General features: G+C 48.6%; 1 protein-coding gene across 3 annotated transcripts; it reads left to right on the top strand.

Moving 5' to 3' along the window:
* Window positions 1–1,010: 1,010 nt before the first annotated feature.
* Window positions 1,011–12,780, top strand: PORCN (porcupine O-acyltransferase). 3 transcript variants are annotated; one of them, XM_073640386.1, is made up of 15 exons: window positions 1,011–1,165; window positions 1,252–1,427; window positions 4,491–4,683; window positions 4,769–4,812; window positions 4,884–5,065; window positions 5,575–5,705; window positions 6,453–6,470; window positions 7,000–7,014; window positions 7,556–7,681; window positions 7,759–7,859; window positions 8,006–8,082; window positions 8,473–8,536; window positions 10,359–10,444; window positions 10,657–10,767; window positions 12,357–12,780. In XM_073640386.1, the coding sequence occupies exons 2-15, from the start codon at window positions 1,292–1,294 to the stop codon at window positions 12,456–12,458; spliced, it is 1,386 nt and encodes a 461-aa protein (XP_073496487.1). In that variant the 5' UTR covers window positions 1,011–1,165; window positions 1,252–1,291; the 3' UTR covers window positions 12,459–12,780. The 3 variants fall into 3 exon arrangements, with proteins under 3 accessions (XP_073496487.1, XP_073496489.1, XP_073496488.1); XM_073640387.1 differs by having other exon boundaries at window positions 1,029–1,160; XM_073640388.1 differs by lacking the exons at window positions 6,453–6,470; window positions 7,000–7,014.
* The last annotated feature ends 848 nt before the right edge of the window (window positions 12,781–13,628 follow it).

The raw sequence follows: 13,628 nt of genomic DNA, 5'->3' as shown, positions 1-13,628 counted from the left end.
TGTTACCCTCTTTTCAGTTAGCCATTAAAAGGTATCAACCACTGAGGACTCTCAAATCTAAATATTTTTCTATCTACTGGCTAACACGGTACAAAAATATATATTTTCCCTGTAATTTAATTCTGCTGCTAGGTGGTAGTAGAGATTTATATATTAGTATTGTTTAATTTAATTACCTAATTTTAACACCAGGTGGCAGCAAAAACATGTGCCCTGCATGTAGTAATTTAATGCTGCCGCTAGGTGGTAGTAGAGATTAGTATTGATGAATGTAATTACCTAGTTGTAACACCAGGCAGCAGCAAAAACATGTGCTGTGAATGCAGTAATTTAATTCTGCCTCTAGGTGGTAATAGAGATTAATATATTAGTATTGTTGCATGTAATTACCTAGTTTTAACACAAGATGGCAGCAAAAACTTGTGAGCTACATGTAGTAATTTAATGCTGCCGCTAGGAGGTAGTAGAGATTAATATATTAGTATTGATGAATGTAATTATCTAGTTTTAACACCAGGTGACAGCAAAAACATATGTTCTGCATGTAGTAATTTAATTCTGCCACTAGGTGGTAGTAGAGATTTCACTAGATGCCTGTAGACTACATAAAAACGCTGCATTATTATTCGTCTGATCATTTCGCACGTTGATTTAGATTTATAATGTACTTGCATGTTTTCAGTTATAATACAGAAATCACAACTATCGAAAATGTCATTTTAATACTTATATGTAAGTTCCGCGCTTAATCCCGCCTCTTTCTACGTTTCATTGGTCAATAGATCTGGCAATCAAGTCAGTCGTTTAGCAGATTGGCAGCTTCGCGCGTTCCCTGACGTCCTGGTTTTTGATTGGTCCAGCTGTCGGATACTTTCCCATGATTGGTTGTTTGCTGTTGCTTCGGCCTGTGACGCGCATAGTTATTCATCTCTGCTTGTGATTGGTCAGGATTCCCATATTCCTTTATGTCATTGGTTGGTTTCCTCTGTTCTTTGATTGGCTTGCAGGATGCAGTTCTGAGTTGTGATTGGTGGAGTTCCTCTTTACTCAGCTCTTATTGGTTTGTTTCAAGTAGCAGTGATAAGAGTATCCCCCTGAGAGGGGAGAATGGCAGCAGGGATGGCAGTAGCAGGGATGGCATAGAGGAGCTACAGCTGGCAGTGAGGTGACACTTATTGCTGTGCCATGTTCTTATGTCCCAGGCCTCTGTACATTTATCTATGTAGGTGATGGGGTTTTCTCTGTTTCCAGAGGTCGGGACCACTGAGCCCCCAGATTCCCAGGACCAAAAATGGCCGCCTTCAGCCGCAGAGAATTTTATGAACAGCTCCTTCATGGCTGCATCCTCCCCACCGCTGTGCAAGGCCTGGAGCAGATCTGGGTGCTGCTGCTGCTGTGTCTGGGCTGCCGGCTGCTGTGGAGGTTTGGTAAGATCACGTTCCAGGGGCACAAACAGGAAGGGGGACGTTAGAGCACGGGGACAAGTGCATGTAGTGCCGAAAACCGATGACATGCGCCGCAGTCATGTATAGGTGTGGGCCGCAGTCATGTATAGGTGTGGGCCGCAGTCATGTATAGGTGTGGGCCGCAGTCATGTATAGGTGTGGGCCGCAGTCATGTAGGTGTGGGCCGCAGTCATGTAGGTGTGGGCCGCAGTCATATATAGGTGTGGGCCGCAGTCATGTAGGTGTGGGCCGCAGTCATGTATAGGTGTGGGCCGCAGTCATGTATAGGTGTGGGCCGCAGTCATGTATAGGTGTGGGCCGCAGTCATGTATAGGTGTGGGCCGCAGTCATGTAGGTGTGGGCCGCAGTCATGTAGGTGTGGGCCGCAGTCATGTATAGGTGTGGGCCGCAGTCATGTAGGTGTGGGCCGCAGTCATGTAGGTGTGGGCCGCAGTCATGTAGGTGTGGGCCGCAGTCATGTAGGTGTGGGCCGCAGTCATGTAGGTGTGGGCCGCAGTCATATATAGGTGTGGGCCGCAGTCATGTATAGGTGTGGGCCGCAGTCATGTATAGGTGTGGGCCGCAGTCATGTAGGTGTGGGCCGCAGTCATGTAGGTGTGGGCCGCAGTCATGTAGGTGTGGGCCGCAGTCATGTAGGTGTGGGCCGCAGTCATGTAGGTGTGGGCCGCAGTCATGTAGGTGTGGGCCGCAGTCATGTAGGTGTGGGCCGCAGTCATATATAGGTGTGCGCCGCTGTCATGTATAGGTGTGGGCCGCTGTCATGTATAGGTGTGGGCCGCAGTCATGTAGGTGTGGGCCGCAGTCATATATAGGTGTGCGCCGCAGTCATGTATAGGTGTGGGCCGCAGTCATGTATAGGTGTGGGCCGCAGTCATGTATAGGTGTGGGCCGCAGTCATGTAGGTGTGGGCCGCAGTCATGTAGGTGTGGGCCGCAGTCATGTAGGTGTGGGCCGCAGTCATGTAGGTGTGGGCCGCAGTCATGTAGGTGTGGGCCGCAGTCATGTAGGTGTGGGCCGCAGTCATGTAGGTGTGGGCCGCAGTCATGTAGGTGTGGGCCGCAGTCATATATAGGTGTGCGCCGCTGTCATATGTAGGTGTGGGCCGCTGTCATGTAGGTGTGCGCCGCAGTCATGTAGGTGTGCGCCGCAGTCATATATAGGTGTGCGCCGCAGTCATATATAGGTGTGCGCCGCAGTCATATATAGGTGTGCGCCGCAGTCATATATAGGTGTGCGCCGCAGTCATATATAGGTGTGCGCCGCAGTCATGTATAGGTGTGGGCCGCAGTCATGTAGGTGTGGGCCGCAGTCATGTAGGTGTGGGCCGCAGTCATGTAGGTGTGGGCCGCAGTCATGTAGGTGTGCGCCGCAGTCATATATAGGTGTGCGCCGCAGTCATATATAGGTGTGCGCCGCAGTCATGTATAGGTGTGGGCCGCAGTCATGTATAGGTGTGGGCCGCAGTCATGTATAGGTGTGGGCCGCAGTCATGTAGGTGTGGGCCGCAGTCATATATAGGTGTGCGCCGCTGTCATATGTAGGTGTGGGCCGCTGTCATGTAGGTGTGCGCCGCAGTCATGTAGGTGTGCGCCGCAGTCATATATAGGTGTGCGCCGCAGTCATATATAGGTGTGCGCCGCAGTCATATATAGGTGTGGGCCGCAGTCATGTATAGGTGTGGGCCGCAGTCATGTATAGGTGTGGGCCGCAGTCATGTATAGGTGTGGGCCGCAGTCATGTATAGGTGTGGGCCGCAGTCATGTATAGGTGTGGGCCGCAGTCATGTAGGTGTGGGCCGCAGTCATATATAGGTGTGCGCCGCAGTCATATATAGGTGTGCGCCGCAGTCATGTACGTGTGCGCCGCAGTCATGTATAGGTGTGGGCCGCAGTCATGTATAGGTGTGGGCCGCAGTCATGTATAGGTGTGGGCCGCAGTCATGTATAGGTGTGGGCCGCAGTCATGTATAGGTGTGGGCCGCAGTCATGTAGGTGTGGGCCGCAGTCATGTAGGTGTGGGCCGCAGTCATATATAGGTGTGCGCCGCTGTCATATGTAGGTGTGGGCCGCTGTCATGTAGGTGTGCGCCGCAGTCATGTAGGTGTGCGCCGCAGTCATGTAGGTGTGCGCCGCAGTCATATATAGGTGTGCGCCGCAGTCATATATAGGTGTGCGCCGCAGTCATGTATAGGTGTGCGCCGCAGTCTTGTATGGGTGTGGGCCGCCGTCTTGTATGGGTGTGGGCCGCCGTCTTGTGTGGGTGTGGGCCGCCGTCTTGTGTGGGTGTGGGCCGCCGTCTTGTATGGGTGTGGGCCGCCGTCTTGTATGGGTGTGGGCCGCAGTCTTGTGTGGGCGTGGGCCGACGTCTTGTATGGGTGTGCGCCGACGTCTTGTATGGGTGTGGGCCGCAGTCTTGTATGGGTGTGGGCCGCAGTCTTGTGTGGGCGTGGGCCGCCGTCTTGTATGGGTGTGCGCCGACGTCTTGTATAGGTGTGCGCCGCAGTCATGTAGGTGTGCGAGTTACACAGCTGATCACTACTGTTGAGCGACCGTGCTTGGATAACGTTTTATCAGAGCACGTTGGCTCAACACTATTGTTACATAGTGAGAAAGGCTGGAAAGTCCTGTGTATGTGTTACCTGCACCGATGCACTGTAACGAACTGCGGGGTCTCCAGTACATATTACCTACACCGATGCACTGTAATGGACCGCCGGGTCTGCAGAGGTTTGGGCTGTGGATGTGTGCAGTGTAATCCTCTCTGCTTTCAGAGGTGTTAGGTCTGTACAGTTCATCAGCCAGAGAGCAGATGGTATCATTCACTGAGCGAGCAGAGATCTCTTGCTACTGCTGCATCTGCTGCGGGTCCTGGCTGCGTGTCCTGGCTGCGTGTCCTGGCTAGGGGTCTTGGCTGTGTGATCCTGGCTGCGTGTCCGCCCTGCGTATCCTGGCTGCATGTCTGCGCTGTGTACCCTGCTGTGAGCTGTAGCTCCTGATGTTTCCTTTCCCCCATCGCTCTCCGCAGGCCTCCCTTCCCACGTGAAGCACCTGTTCACCATTGCCGGGGGCTTCTTCTGCCTCTACCACTTCTTCCAGCTGCAGATGATTTGGGTGGTCCTCCTCAGCCTGCTGTGTTACCTGGTGCTGTTCTTGTGCCGTCACTCGCAGCATCGCGGGGTCCTGTTGTCCGTCACTATCCTCATCTATCTGCTGATGGGGTGAGAGCTGCCGTTCTGCGCCCCACAGTGCGGCACACGGATGACTGCACAGAAACTCACTGACGCCTTTGTCTCCTCCTTCCAGGGAGATGCACATGGTGGACACCGTCAGCTGGCACAAGATGCGAGGTTGGTTTTCCATGCCGGACCCCTATTCTTTGGGTTGACCTTTGACACTTCCCTTCTTTCTCACCATGTAGGTGCACAGATGATCGTGGCCATGAAAGCAGTGTCTTTGGGCTTCGATGTGGATCGCGGTATCGTGCGCACCATTCCATCTCCAGTGGAATTCATGGGATACGTCTACTTTGTGGGCACCGTCATCTTCGGCCCTTGGATAAGTTTTACCAGTTACTTGGATGCAGTGAATGGACGGAAAATGGTGAGGATAATGGCGGGGACCGGGGCTGATAAGAGCAGATGGTGAAGAAACATTGTGTCAGAGGTTGACTCGTATAGTGTGTATTGTCAGGAGGGATGGGGCATGTTCGATAGCAATATGCCCGATCTGTTTGTTCTGATAGGAGATAAACCATCCCTGAAGGATGGGGGCAGAGGTGCCTGGCAGCAGCCTACTCCCCATAGACAGCACCTGCCTGCTCGGCCCTGCCCGTGCAGGTCTTCGGGGGCTCCAGAGGATGGGCTGTCAGTAGGCCAGGAGTTTAGTCAGCAGCTGTTTGCGGGGTATGGCCACTTGCGGAGTTGTCTGCGCCCCTTTTAATGACCAGTGTCTCATGTTCTGGAGCAGCGTCCACTAAATCTGCCGGACACTCATCATATTCATTGTGCACCATTTTCCCAGTATGTCCATGCAGGCAATGTGCGGCTGGGCTTTGGGGGTCTCCTCCCAATGCTTCTTGCTGGTGTGGTCTCATTCCTCCTTCTTCGCAGACTTTCAGCTGGTTCCGGCGGGTGGTCCGCAGCCTGATCCTCTGCGTATTCTGCCTCCTGGTGTCCACGTGCATTTCTCCATATCTCTTCCCTTACTTCATCCCCATCTACGGAGACCGGCTGTTGAGAAAGTGAGTACAAAGCGCCAGCGAGGGACGAGATTTCTGGGTTTTATATTTTATTTCTGTTTCCTGCCGGTAAACTGCTTCTTGTTTATATCCGGAGACTCAGCCCCATCCCCATATTGTTCTGCTGAGCGGTACACGGCTGGTTACAAAAGAGAACACTGATGCTCTGTAACGAGGCGTGCCACTGTGTCAGCAGGACCAGGTCAGGGTGGGGATGGCACGCTGCATGTAAACAAGGCTGTAATGATTTACTGACAGCAAGCACAGATCTGATGAAAAATGGAACCTCGGTCATTTAGAAAGTTGCAGATGATCCATTATGCATCAGTTCATCAGAGCTGGTGACATTGCTCCGTGGGGTATAGCCAGATGTGACTGGTGTGCTGACTCCCTGCAACGATAAATCAGCATTTCAGTGACCCCCGACCCCTCCACAGCTCCACTGAACCCAGGTTATGATGGTTCTTGTGTTGGATTGTGGGGGAGATCTATGAGAACATTCTCACATTTAGGATCTGTCTATAGCATGGAACTGCGGAAAAAATAAAAGGGGTCTCTAGTCAAGGATGAGCCCCAGACTCGTCACCACTTCCTGAATATGTGACCCCCCTAATCTCGCATGTAGTGACGGCAGCGGGGGTCTCGTCCCTCCGGGAATACGGCGCTGTACTGCTCTTCATCCTCACTATGTATTTCTCAGCTCTTTTTTTTTGTTTTTCCTTTCCCTTTATGTTTCCTCGGATTCTCCAGTAAGAAACGTAAAGCCAGGTATTCTCTGTCCTCCCCTCCCTGATCCATCCTTTCCTCATGGAACAGATTTATCTGAACTGGTGCAAAGGAAAAGTAATTGCCCCCGTAACTGCTCCCCCTGCACCCGTCCTGGTAAATCTGCTGCACTGTGCACAGTGATACAAAGCGTCCATTCATTATTATCCCTTCATCCATTGCAGTTATTAGATAATAAAGTTATTATGCACGGGTGCCATCCTCATCAATAGGACACGTGCACGATAGCTGTCAGATGGGAGCACGCTCTCCTGCCTTTCCACACCCGATGGCGGAGAGGGAGAAAGCATCGGGAATATTATTATCTAGGATTTGTACTGATTGTGTTGCTGTGCCGTTCCCTTCATAGAGTTACAGGTTGTGACAATTCTAATGTCATCTCAGCCGCCTCACCTTGTGTAACCCATAACTTACACCCCGACTCTGACCACCCATCCCCCGACACCCACATTCACCTCCTTGTCATTAGCCATGATCTTGATATTATTTATTTATTTTTTCTTGGTGGCAGGGGTCTTGTTGTACGGTAAGTAAGGTCTTTTTGCCTTTTTTTTTTTTTTTTTTTGTAATATTTATTAAAAAAAAAAAAAAAACTAACTCCCAATCTGTGACCTATAATTGGGCGCTTGTTCGCTTAGTTGTCACCTGACTCGCCTGCGTCAGATGGGGGAATGATGCTCGAGAGTTATTACAGTGTAGAAACCATAATGTAATGGCAAATTCTGCAAGAACAAAACTTACTAAGTTAAGACACCCACATTTTTAGTAACATCTAAGTTTTATTTTTGGTTGGACTGTTTAATTTTAAAAACTCCATGGAGAATAGTCCGTATACCCCTACACCTGTCCCCAGCGGCTCAAGTATAGGGGGTCCGTGGGGTGCCGTCACCCCCGGGCCATGGAGATAAGGAGGCCCATATGAGACACCAGCACTAGATACTACGTGACCCCACTATTATCCGCTGACTGACGTGCTACATGCCACGCACTGTGATTAGTCTGCTCACTTTTGGGGGTGGGAGGAATTGAGTTCTTGCTCGGAGCTGATGTTTTGCTGTCCTGTGCAGGTGGCTGCGGGCCTACGAGAACGCGTCATCTTTCCATTTCAGTAATTATTTTGTGGGGTTCTTGTCTGAGGTGACCGCCGTCCTATCCGGTGCTGGGTTCACGGAGGAGAAAGACCACGTTCACTGGTGAGTCCACGCGTGGCCATGATCTGTCGTCCTCATCCCCGGCCATCATAGGGTGATCCATCTTTGTTTCTCTTCAGGGATCTCTCGGTTTCTTATCCACTGAATGTAGAGATTCCTCGCTCCATGGTGGACGTGGTGACAAGCTGGAACCGGCCCATGTCCCGATGGCTGCACACATGTAAGGATATTCCTGGCATGCAGGACTCTGTACCTTGTCCGTCTTCTGGGGCGTCTTATGCAGGAACATGGCTGTAGGAAAGCTTGGATATTGGATTCAATAAGATCTTCGCCCCCTTTTTTAACCTTCCTAAATCTTCTCATCAGATGTGTTCAAGAACGCTCTGAAGCTCGGCACGTTTCACGCCATCATTGTAACATATGCCGCCAGCGCTTTACTTCATGTGAGTCTCATGTTAGATGTATTTATACGATGTCTGTACAGGTTTAAAGTGATTGTTCACTTTTGGGTAAAATGTTATTTTTTTATTTAAATACGTGGATTTGGGGTGAAAAATCATTTTTGCAATTGGACGTCAAAGAAATTTTGCACCGTTAAACAGTAATGTGGTGTGTGGCCATCAGCCTTGCCTAATGAGTTCACTGACAGATTCTCAGTTAACTCATTCTGCAGCCAGCAATGGACAGTGCAGTACAGAGGTAAACGGGAGAAGGCAAACGTTGCTAAATTTTTCATGAAACCTAATTACAAAAATTATGTTATTTGATTAAGAAAAGTAAGCCCCCACAGGTGGTTAACCCTTTTAATTACATATTCCTTTGTGTTCTCCCAGGGTCTCAGCTTCCACCTGGCGGCTGTGCTTTTATCTCTGGGTTTCATCACTTACGTCGAACATGGTAAGTCATCCGACTGTTTTCCATCTACACTGTGTTCCAAATTATTATGCCAATAATATTTTCTCAGATTTTCCCAAATTACCTATATGAATTGCAGTCATTGTAATTTTCCAGTCAAATAACTATTAGAGTACAATTGAAAGGTTTTTGTACAAACTGCCTATGATAACAGTATATTTTTAAAAAAATAAAAAACTCAAACTGCACTCAAAATGCATGTTCCAAATTATTATGCACAGCAGAGTTTTCAACCTTTTCATTTTAATAAAGAGCAAAAAAATTGAAATTATAAGCATTAACAGGATATTACAAACTGAAATCAAACAGTTTTCAACTCAAAACTTTATTCTAGGTGATGTTACATTTGCACATAGGACCCCTTGTTCGAAAGGAGCTTCTGAACTCTCTCGTCCATTGAATTTGTCAGGTTTTGGATGGTTTCTGCTTCAATTGTTTTGCATGAGGACAGAATACCCTCCCAGGGCTGTTGCTTAGATGTGAACTGCCTCCCGCCATCATAGACACTCCTTTTGATGATGCTCCAGAGGTTCTCAATGGGGTTGAGGTCAGGGGAGCATGGGGGCCACACCATAAGTTTGTCCCCTTTTATGCCCATAGCAGCCAGAGATGCAGATGTGTTATGTGCAGCATGAGACGGGGCATTATCATGCATGAAAATGATCTTGCTGCGGAGTGCACGGTTCTTCTTCTTGAACCATGGCATGAAGTGCTGTTTGAGAAACTCAACATACATTATGGAGTTCATCTTTACCCCTTCAGGGATCCTAAAAGGGCCGACAATCTCTCTCCCCATGATTCCAGCCCAAAGCATTACTCCACCTCCTCCTTGTTAGCGCCTTAGCCGTTTTTTCATGGGGTGTCCATCAACCAGCCATCCTCCACTCCATCCATCTGGACCATTGAGATCATTTCATGCATGATAATGCCCCGTCTCATGCTGCACATAACACATCTGCATCTCTGGCTGCTATGGGCATAAAAGGGGACAAACTTATGGTGTGGCCCCCATGCTCCCCTGACCTCAACCCCATTGAGAACCTCAGGAGCATCATCAAAAGGAGTGTCTATGATGGCGGGAGGCAGTTCACATCTAAGCAACAGCTCTGGGAGGGTATTCTGTCCTCATGCAAAACAATTGAAGCAGAAACCATCCAAAACCTGACAAATTCAATGGACGAGAGAGTTCAGAAGCTCCTTTCGAACAAGCGGTCCTATGTGCAAATGTAACATCACCTAGAATAAAGTTTTGAGTTGAAAACTGTTTGATTTCAGTTTGTAATAACCTGCTAATGCTTATAATTTCAAAAATGACCATTTTTTTGTTCTTTATTAAAATGAAAAGGTTGAAAACTCTGCTGTGCATAATAATTTGGAACATGCATTTTGAGTGCAGTTTGAGTTTATTTTTTTTAAAATATACTGTTATCATAGGCAGTTTGTACAAAAACCTTTCAATTGTGCTCTAATAGTTATTTGACTGGAAAATTACAATGACTGCAATTCATATAGGTAATTTGAGAAAATATTATTTGCATAATAATTTGGAACACAGTGTATATTGTATGTGGTTGTGGTTCTGCCTCGTAATATTTCCCGCTGTGATTGTGGCCCAGGAACCATCTTGTTCTGAATCTAGCAGGTCTTCACGTGTGGGAGCATCTTCACTGATCGCTGCTCTGGAGGATATCTCCATACCATTCGTACAATTTTATGGTCATGTTTGCCTCGTTGTTGTTGTTGCTTTTATAGCCCCCTAATTTGTCCCACCCCCCCCCCCCCCCCCCCCCCCTCTCTATATCAGTGCTCCGGAGGAGACTTGCAGAGGTCTTCAGTGCCTGCATACTGTCCAAGAAATGCTCATCATCCTGCACCCACCATAACAAAAAGGTAAAACATTGGTAGGATCACGGCACTAAATGGGCCACATCACGCATTTATCCACACACGCACACACGCACGCACGCACACGCGCGCGCTGCCTGTTTGCATTCCTTATTGTAAAACCTGTTGTTTTTCTGCACTCACTTTTAAGCAGTCATTGGCTTTTGTATGTGACCTGTCAGACTGTGACCAGCTCTCGTGTTTCGCCTTCCTACCAGGGTCCTCTGGTGCTCCTGATTAACACGCTGTTCGGCGTCATGGCTATACTTCAGCTGACGTACTTGGGGTCTTTATTTGATACAGACGCTGAAGATACCAGCGAAGAAGAGGTAAAACGGTGTATGAATAAATTATTTAAAAAAAAAAAAAAAAAATGATGTTCCTGATAAGTTGTCCACTAGGGGTCACTCTTCCTTTCAAATTTTGTGATCAAAGGCACTGGAAACAATATGGGTTAAACTGCGCTGCCGTCGAATGATGATGAAAAGACTGGAATCATTTTCGAAGTTTCAAACTTCTTCATCAGGACAAAACCACCGTGGTTTTGTCCTGATGAAGTTTGAAACTTTGAAACGCGTTGACGAATAAACTGCATAAATTGATTTATGTCTTTTCATCATCATTCGACGGCAGCGCAGTTTAACCCATATTGTTTACAGTGCCTTTTTCTTCCTCGGTGGTCTGCAGCAGGCTAAAGGCCCCGACACACTTAGCGACGCTGCAACGATCCCTACAACGATACGACCTGTCAGGGATCGTTGCTGCGTCGCTATGTGGTCGCTGGTGAGCTGTCAAACAGGCAGGCTCACCAACGATCAGGGGAGCAGCGACATCGTGGAAAGAATCTTTCCACGATGTCCTGCTCCTGGTTACGAGCCTGCTGAAGCAGGAGCAGGCTGGTAACCATGATAAACAACGGGTTACTAGGTGCGCGTGTGCCCCCAGTAACCCGATGTTTATCATGGTTACCACTCTGCTACGGTGAGCGGGAGGTTACCGCTCACTTTAGCAGGCTTGTAACCATGATAAACAGCGGGTTACTAAGTGCGCGTGTGCCCCTAGTAACCCGATGTTTATCATGGTTACCAGCCTGATCGCTGCTCCCGCTGGTCACACACAGCGATGTGTGCTGACCAGCGGGAGGGCAACGACCAAAAAATGGTCCAGGACATTCTGCAGCGATCAGCGACCTCACAGCAGGGGCCTGATCGCTGCAAAGTGTCACACATAGCGACATCGCTGGTGAGGTCGCTGTTGCGTCACCAAAACCGTGACACAGCAGCGATCTCGCTATATGAGACGGGGGCTTAAGTCTCTTTCAGGGTTGTGTGTACACAGCCCGATCAGGTGAGCATGATGGTGCTTTTTCTCATACCTTTCAAATTCTGTGAAACATAACCTGTCCAGGCTGCTCAATGGAAAATGTACACTGCTGCTTTTAAAGGATTTGTCCACTTTATGGGGACTTTTTTTATGTTACTTAAATGCATGTATTTGGGGGCTATAAACAATTTTTGCAGTTGGGTTTCATGAACCATTTTGCACCGTTTGGCTTTTACAGGCTTCTTGTTTTACTGTACAGTCAACTTTAATATAATATAAATCAGTTGAAAGGATCTCAAATAAAGACAGATAAAAGTGTTACAAACTACCCGCCAGACCATCTCAGTCAGCTCACTGATGGATTCTCAGTAACCTCGTTCTGTAGCCATGCAACACAGAGACTATAGGCAACAAACTGTGCAAAATTTTTAATGAAACCGATTGCCAAAAATATATGCATTTAAGAAAAAAAATTGTATCCAAAGGTGGACCACCCCTCTAATTAGACCATTTACCAGTAGGGTGGCAACCTCATATTGGTAGTCATTGTGTAATGTTTGCCTCCATTGCTGCTGATACTCCTCTCATTATCCAGGGCTATGGGATGGCACATACTGTTAACAAGTGGTCCGAGCTGAGCTGGGCTGGCCACTGGCTCACATTTGGCTGCTGGGTTTTCTATCGTTTGATTGGCTGAAAGGAAGACATCTATAGAGTCGGTGCCATCTGTCGACACCTGCAGCGGTGTGACCAAACTCTGCCATTCGGTGTTTCTGAGCAGACTAGAGCTGGAGCGCTTCCGGCTGGTATATAATGGGTGTATACGGGCATCCTGCCAGCAGCTGGGGAAATGAATGAACAAGATGCCACCTCGCGGAGGACATTGTTAGGACCCGCCGCCTCCGCTACATAATCATATATATCCTCTGGGCGTAATATGGAGTGATAAAATTCAGGTCTTGCAAGGTCATGACCTCTCCATCTGCCCGGATTCCATTAATAAAGTTGTTTTGTAAGAATTGTGCTTTGTGTATGATCCATAAAGTTTAGTGACACGGACACCATTGCAGCACGTTTTTTATTCCAGAAGGCACACAACATCACGTATGGACAGGAACACTCCACTACACGTATGCGCCTTCCCCGCGGCCGCCAGGCTGGAGGGGTCATCGGCTCACGACTCCGCGCTCACTGCCAGATACTCATTCACACACTGTAAGGTCAGGCAGGGTGGAAGTCACGTGCGCTCATCTGTTAACGCTCTCACACTCGGACCCCGCGGTCGGCTCGCACCAGTAGAAAGGGTCTGACGGGAAGACTGTGGCGGTGCCAGGACATAAAGGTTTTGCTGGTCTGCACGTGCTCTGTGGAGGTGTGGTGGATCCCGCGTTTTCTGCGACATGAACCCAGCAGCGTCTCCAGTGCCATTCGCACAAAGGACTGGAAATTACCGCTTCGCTCTCGGCGGCTGTCCTTGGGGGGAGATAAGGGGACAGGAAGAGGGTCAGATGTTACTAAAATGTGTACAAGTAGATGCATAGTAAGTAATATCCGTGTTTATGGATTTGGATCCGCGTGAGGCCGGCGTAACCGCACCACTCGGTATGTTGTCATCAGTCTCCCTCAGTAGTGCAGTCTCAGGCTTTGGGCCTGTAACATTAAATGCTCAGATCTCGACATAGAGGAAGGCAGTATAGCCTTAATAGCCCTCTCCTCTAGCATCTCTCTCTTTTAAAGAGAATGTATCCACTATAGTATATTATGGTCTGGAGCTGTACATTGACTTTGATGAGACAGAGTTGTGGGCTTGCTCAGTGACCTGTGCAGAAGTCATTGTGCAGGGAGGGGAGGAGGTGAGCTGTGACAC

Source organism: Phyllobates terribilis, unplaced genomic scaffold (genome assembly GCF_046119375.1).
Source record: "Phyllobates terribilis strain yellow unplaced genomic scaffold, ASM4611937v1 Scaffold_7__3_contigs__length_470593459, whole genome shotgun sequence".
Lineage (NCBI taxonomy): Eukaryota > Metazoa > Chordata > Amphibia > Anura > Dendrobatidae > Phyllobates > Phyllobates terribilis.
Note: the sequence above shows the minus strand (reverse complement) of the source record. Positions and strands in the feature narration are given on the sequence as shown.

Bases quoted from the DNA above. Each gene is read 5' to 3' on its own strand.
- PORCN (XM_073640386.1), top strand. From the start codon at position 1,292: ATGGCCGCCTTCAGCCGCAGAGAATTTTATGAACAGCTCCTTCATGGC. The intron at 5,066-5,574 runs GTGAGGATAATG...CCTTCTTCGCAG, and splicing joins CAGTGAATGGACGGAAAATG to ACTTTCAGCTGGTTCCGGCG. The intron at 8,537-10,358 runs GTAAGTCATCCG...TCTCTATATCAG, and splicing joins CATCACTTACGTCGAACATG to TGCTCCGGAGGAGACTTGCA.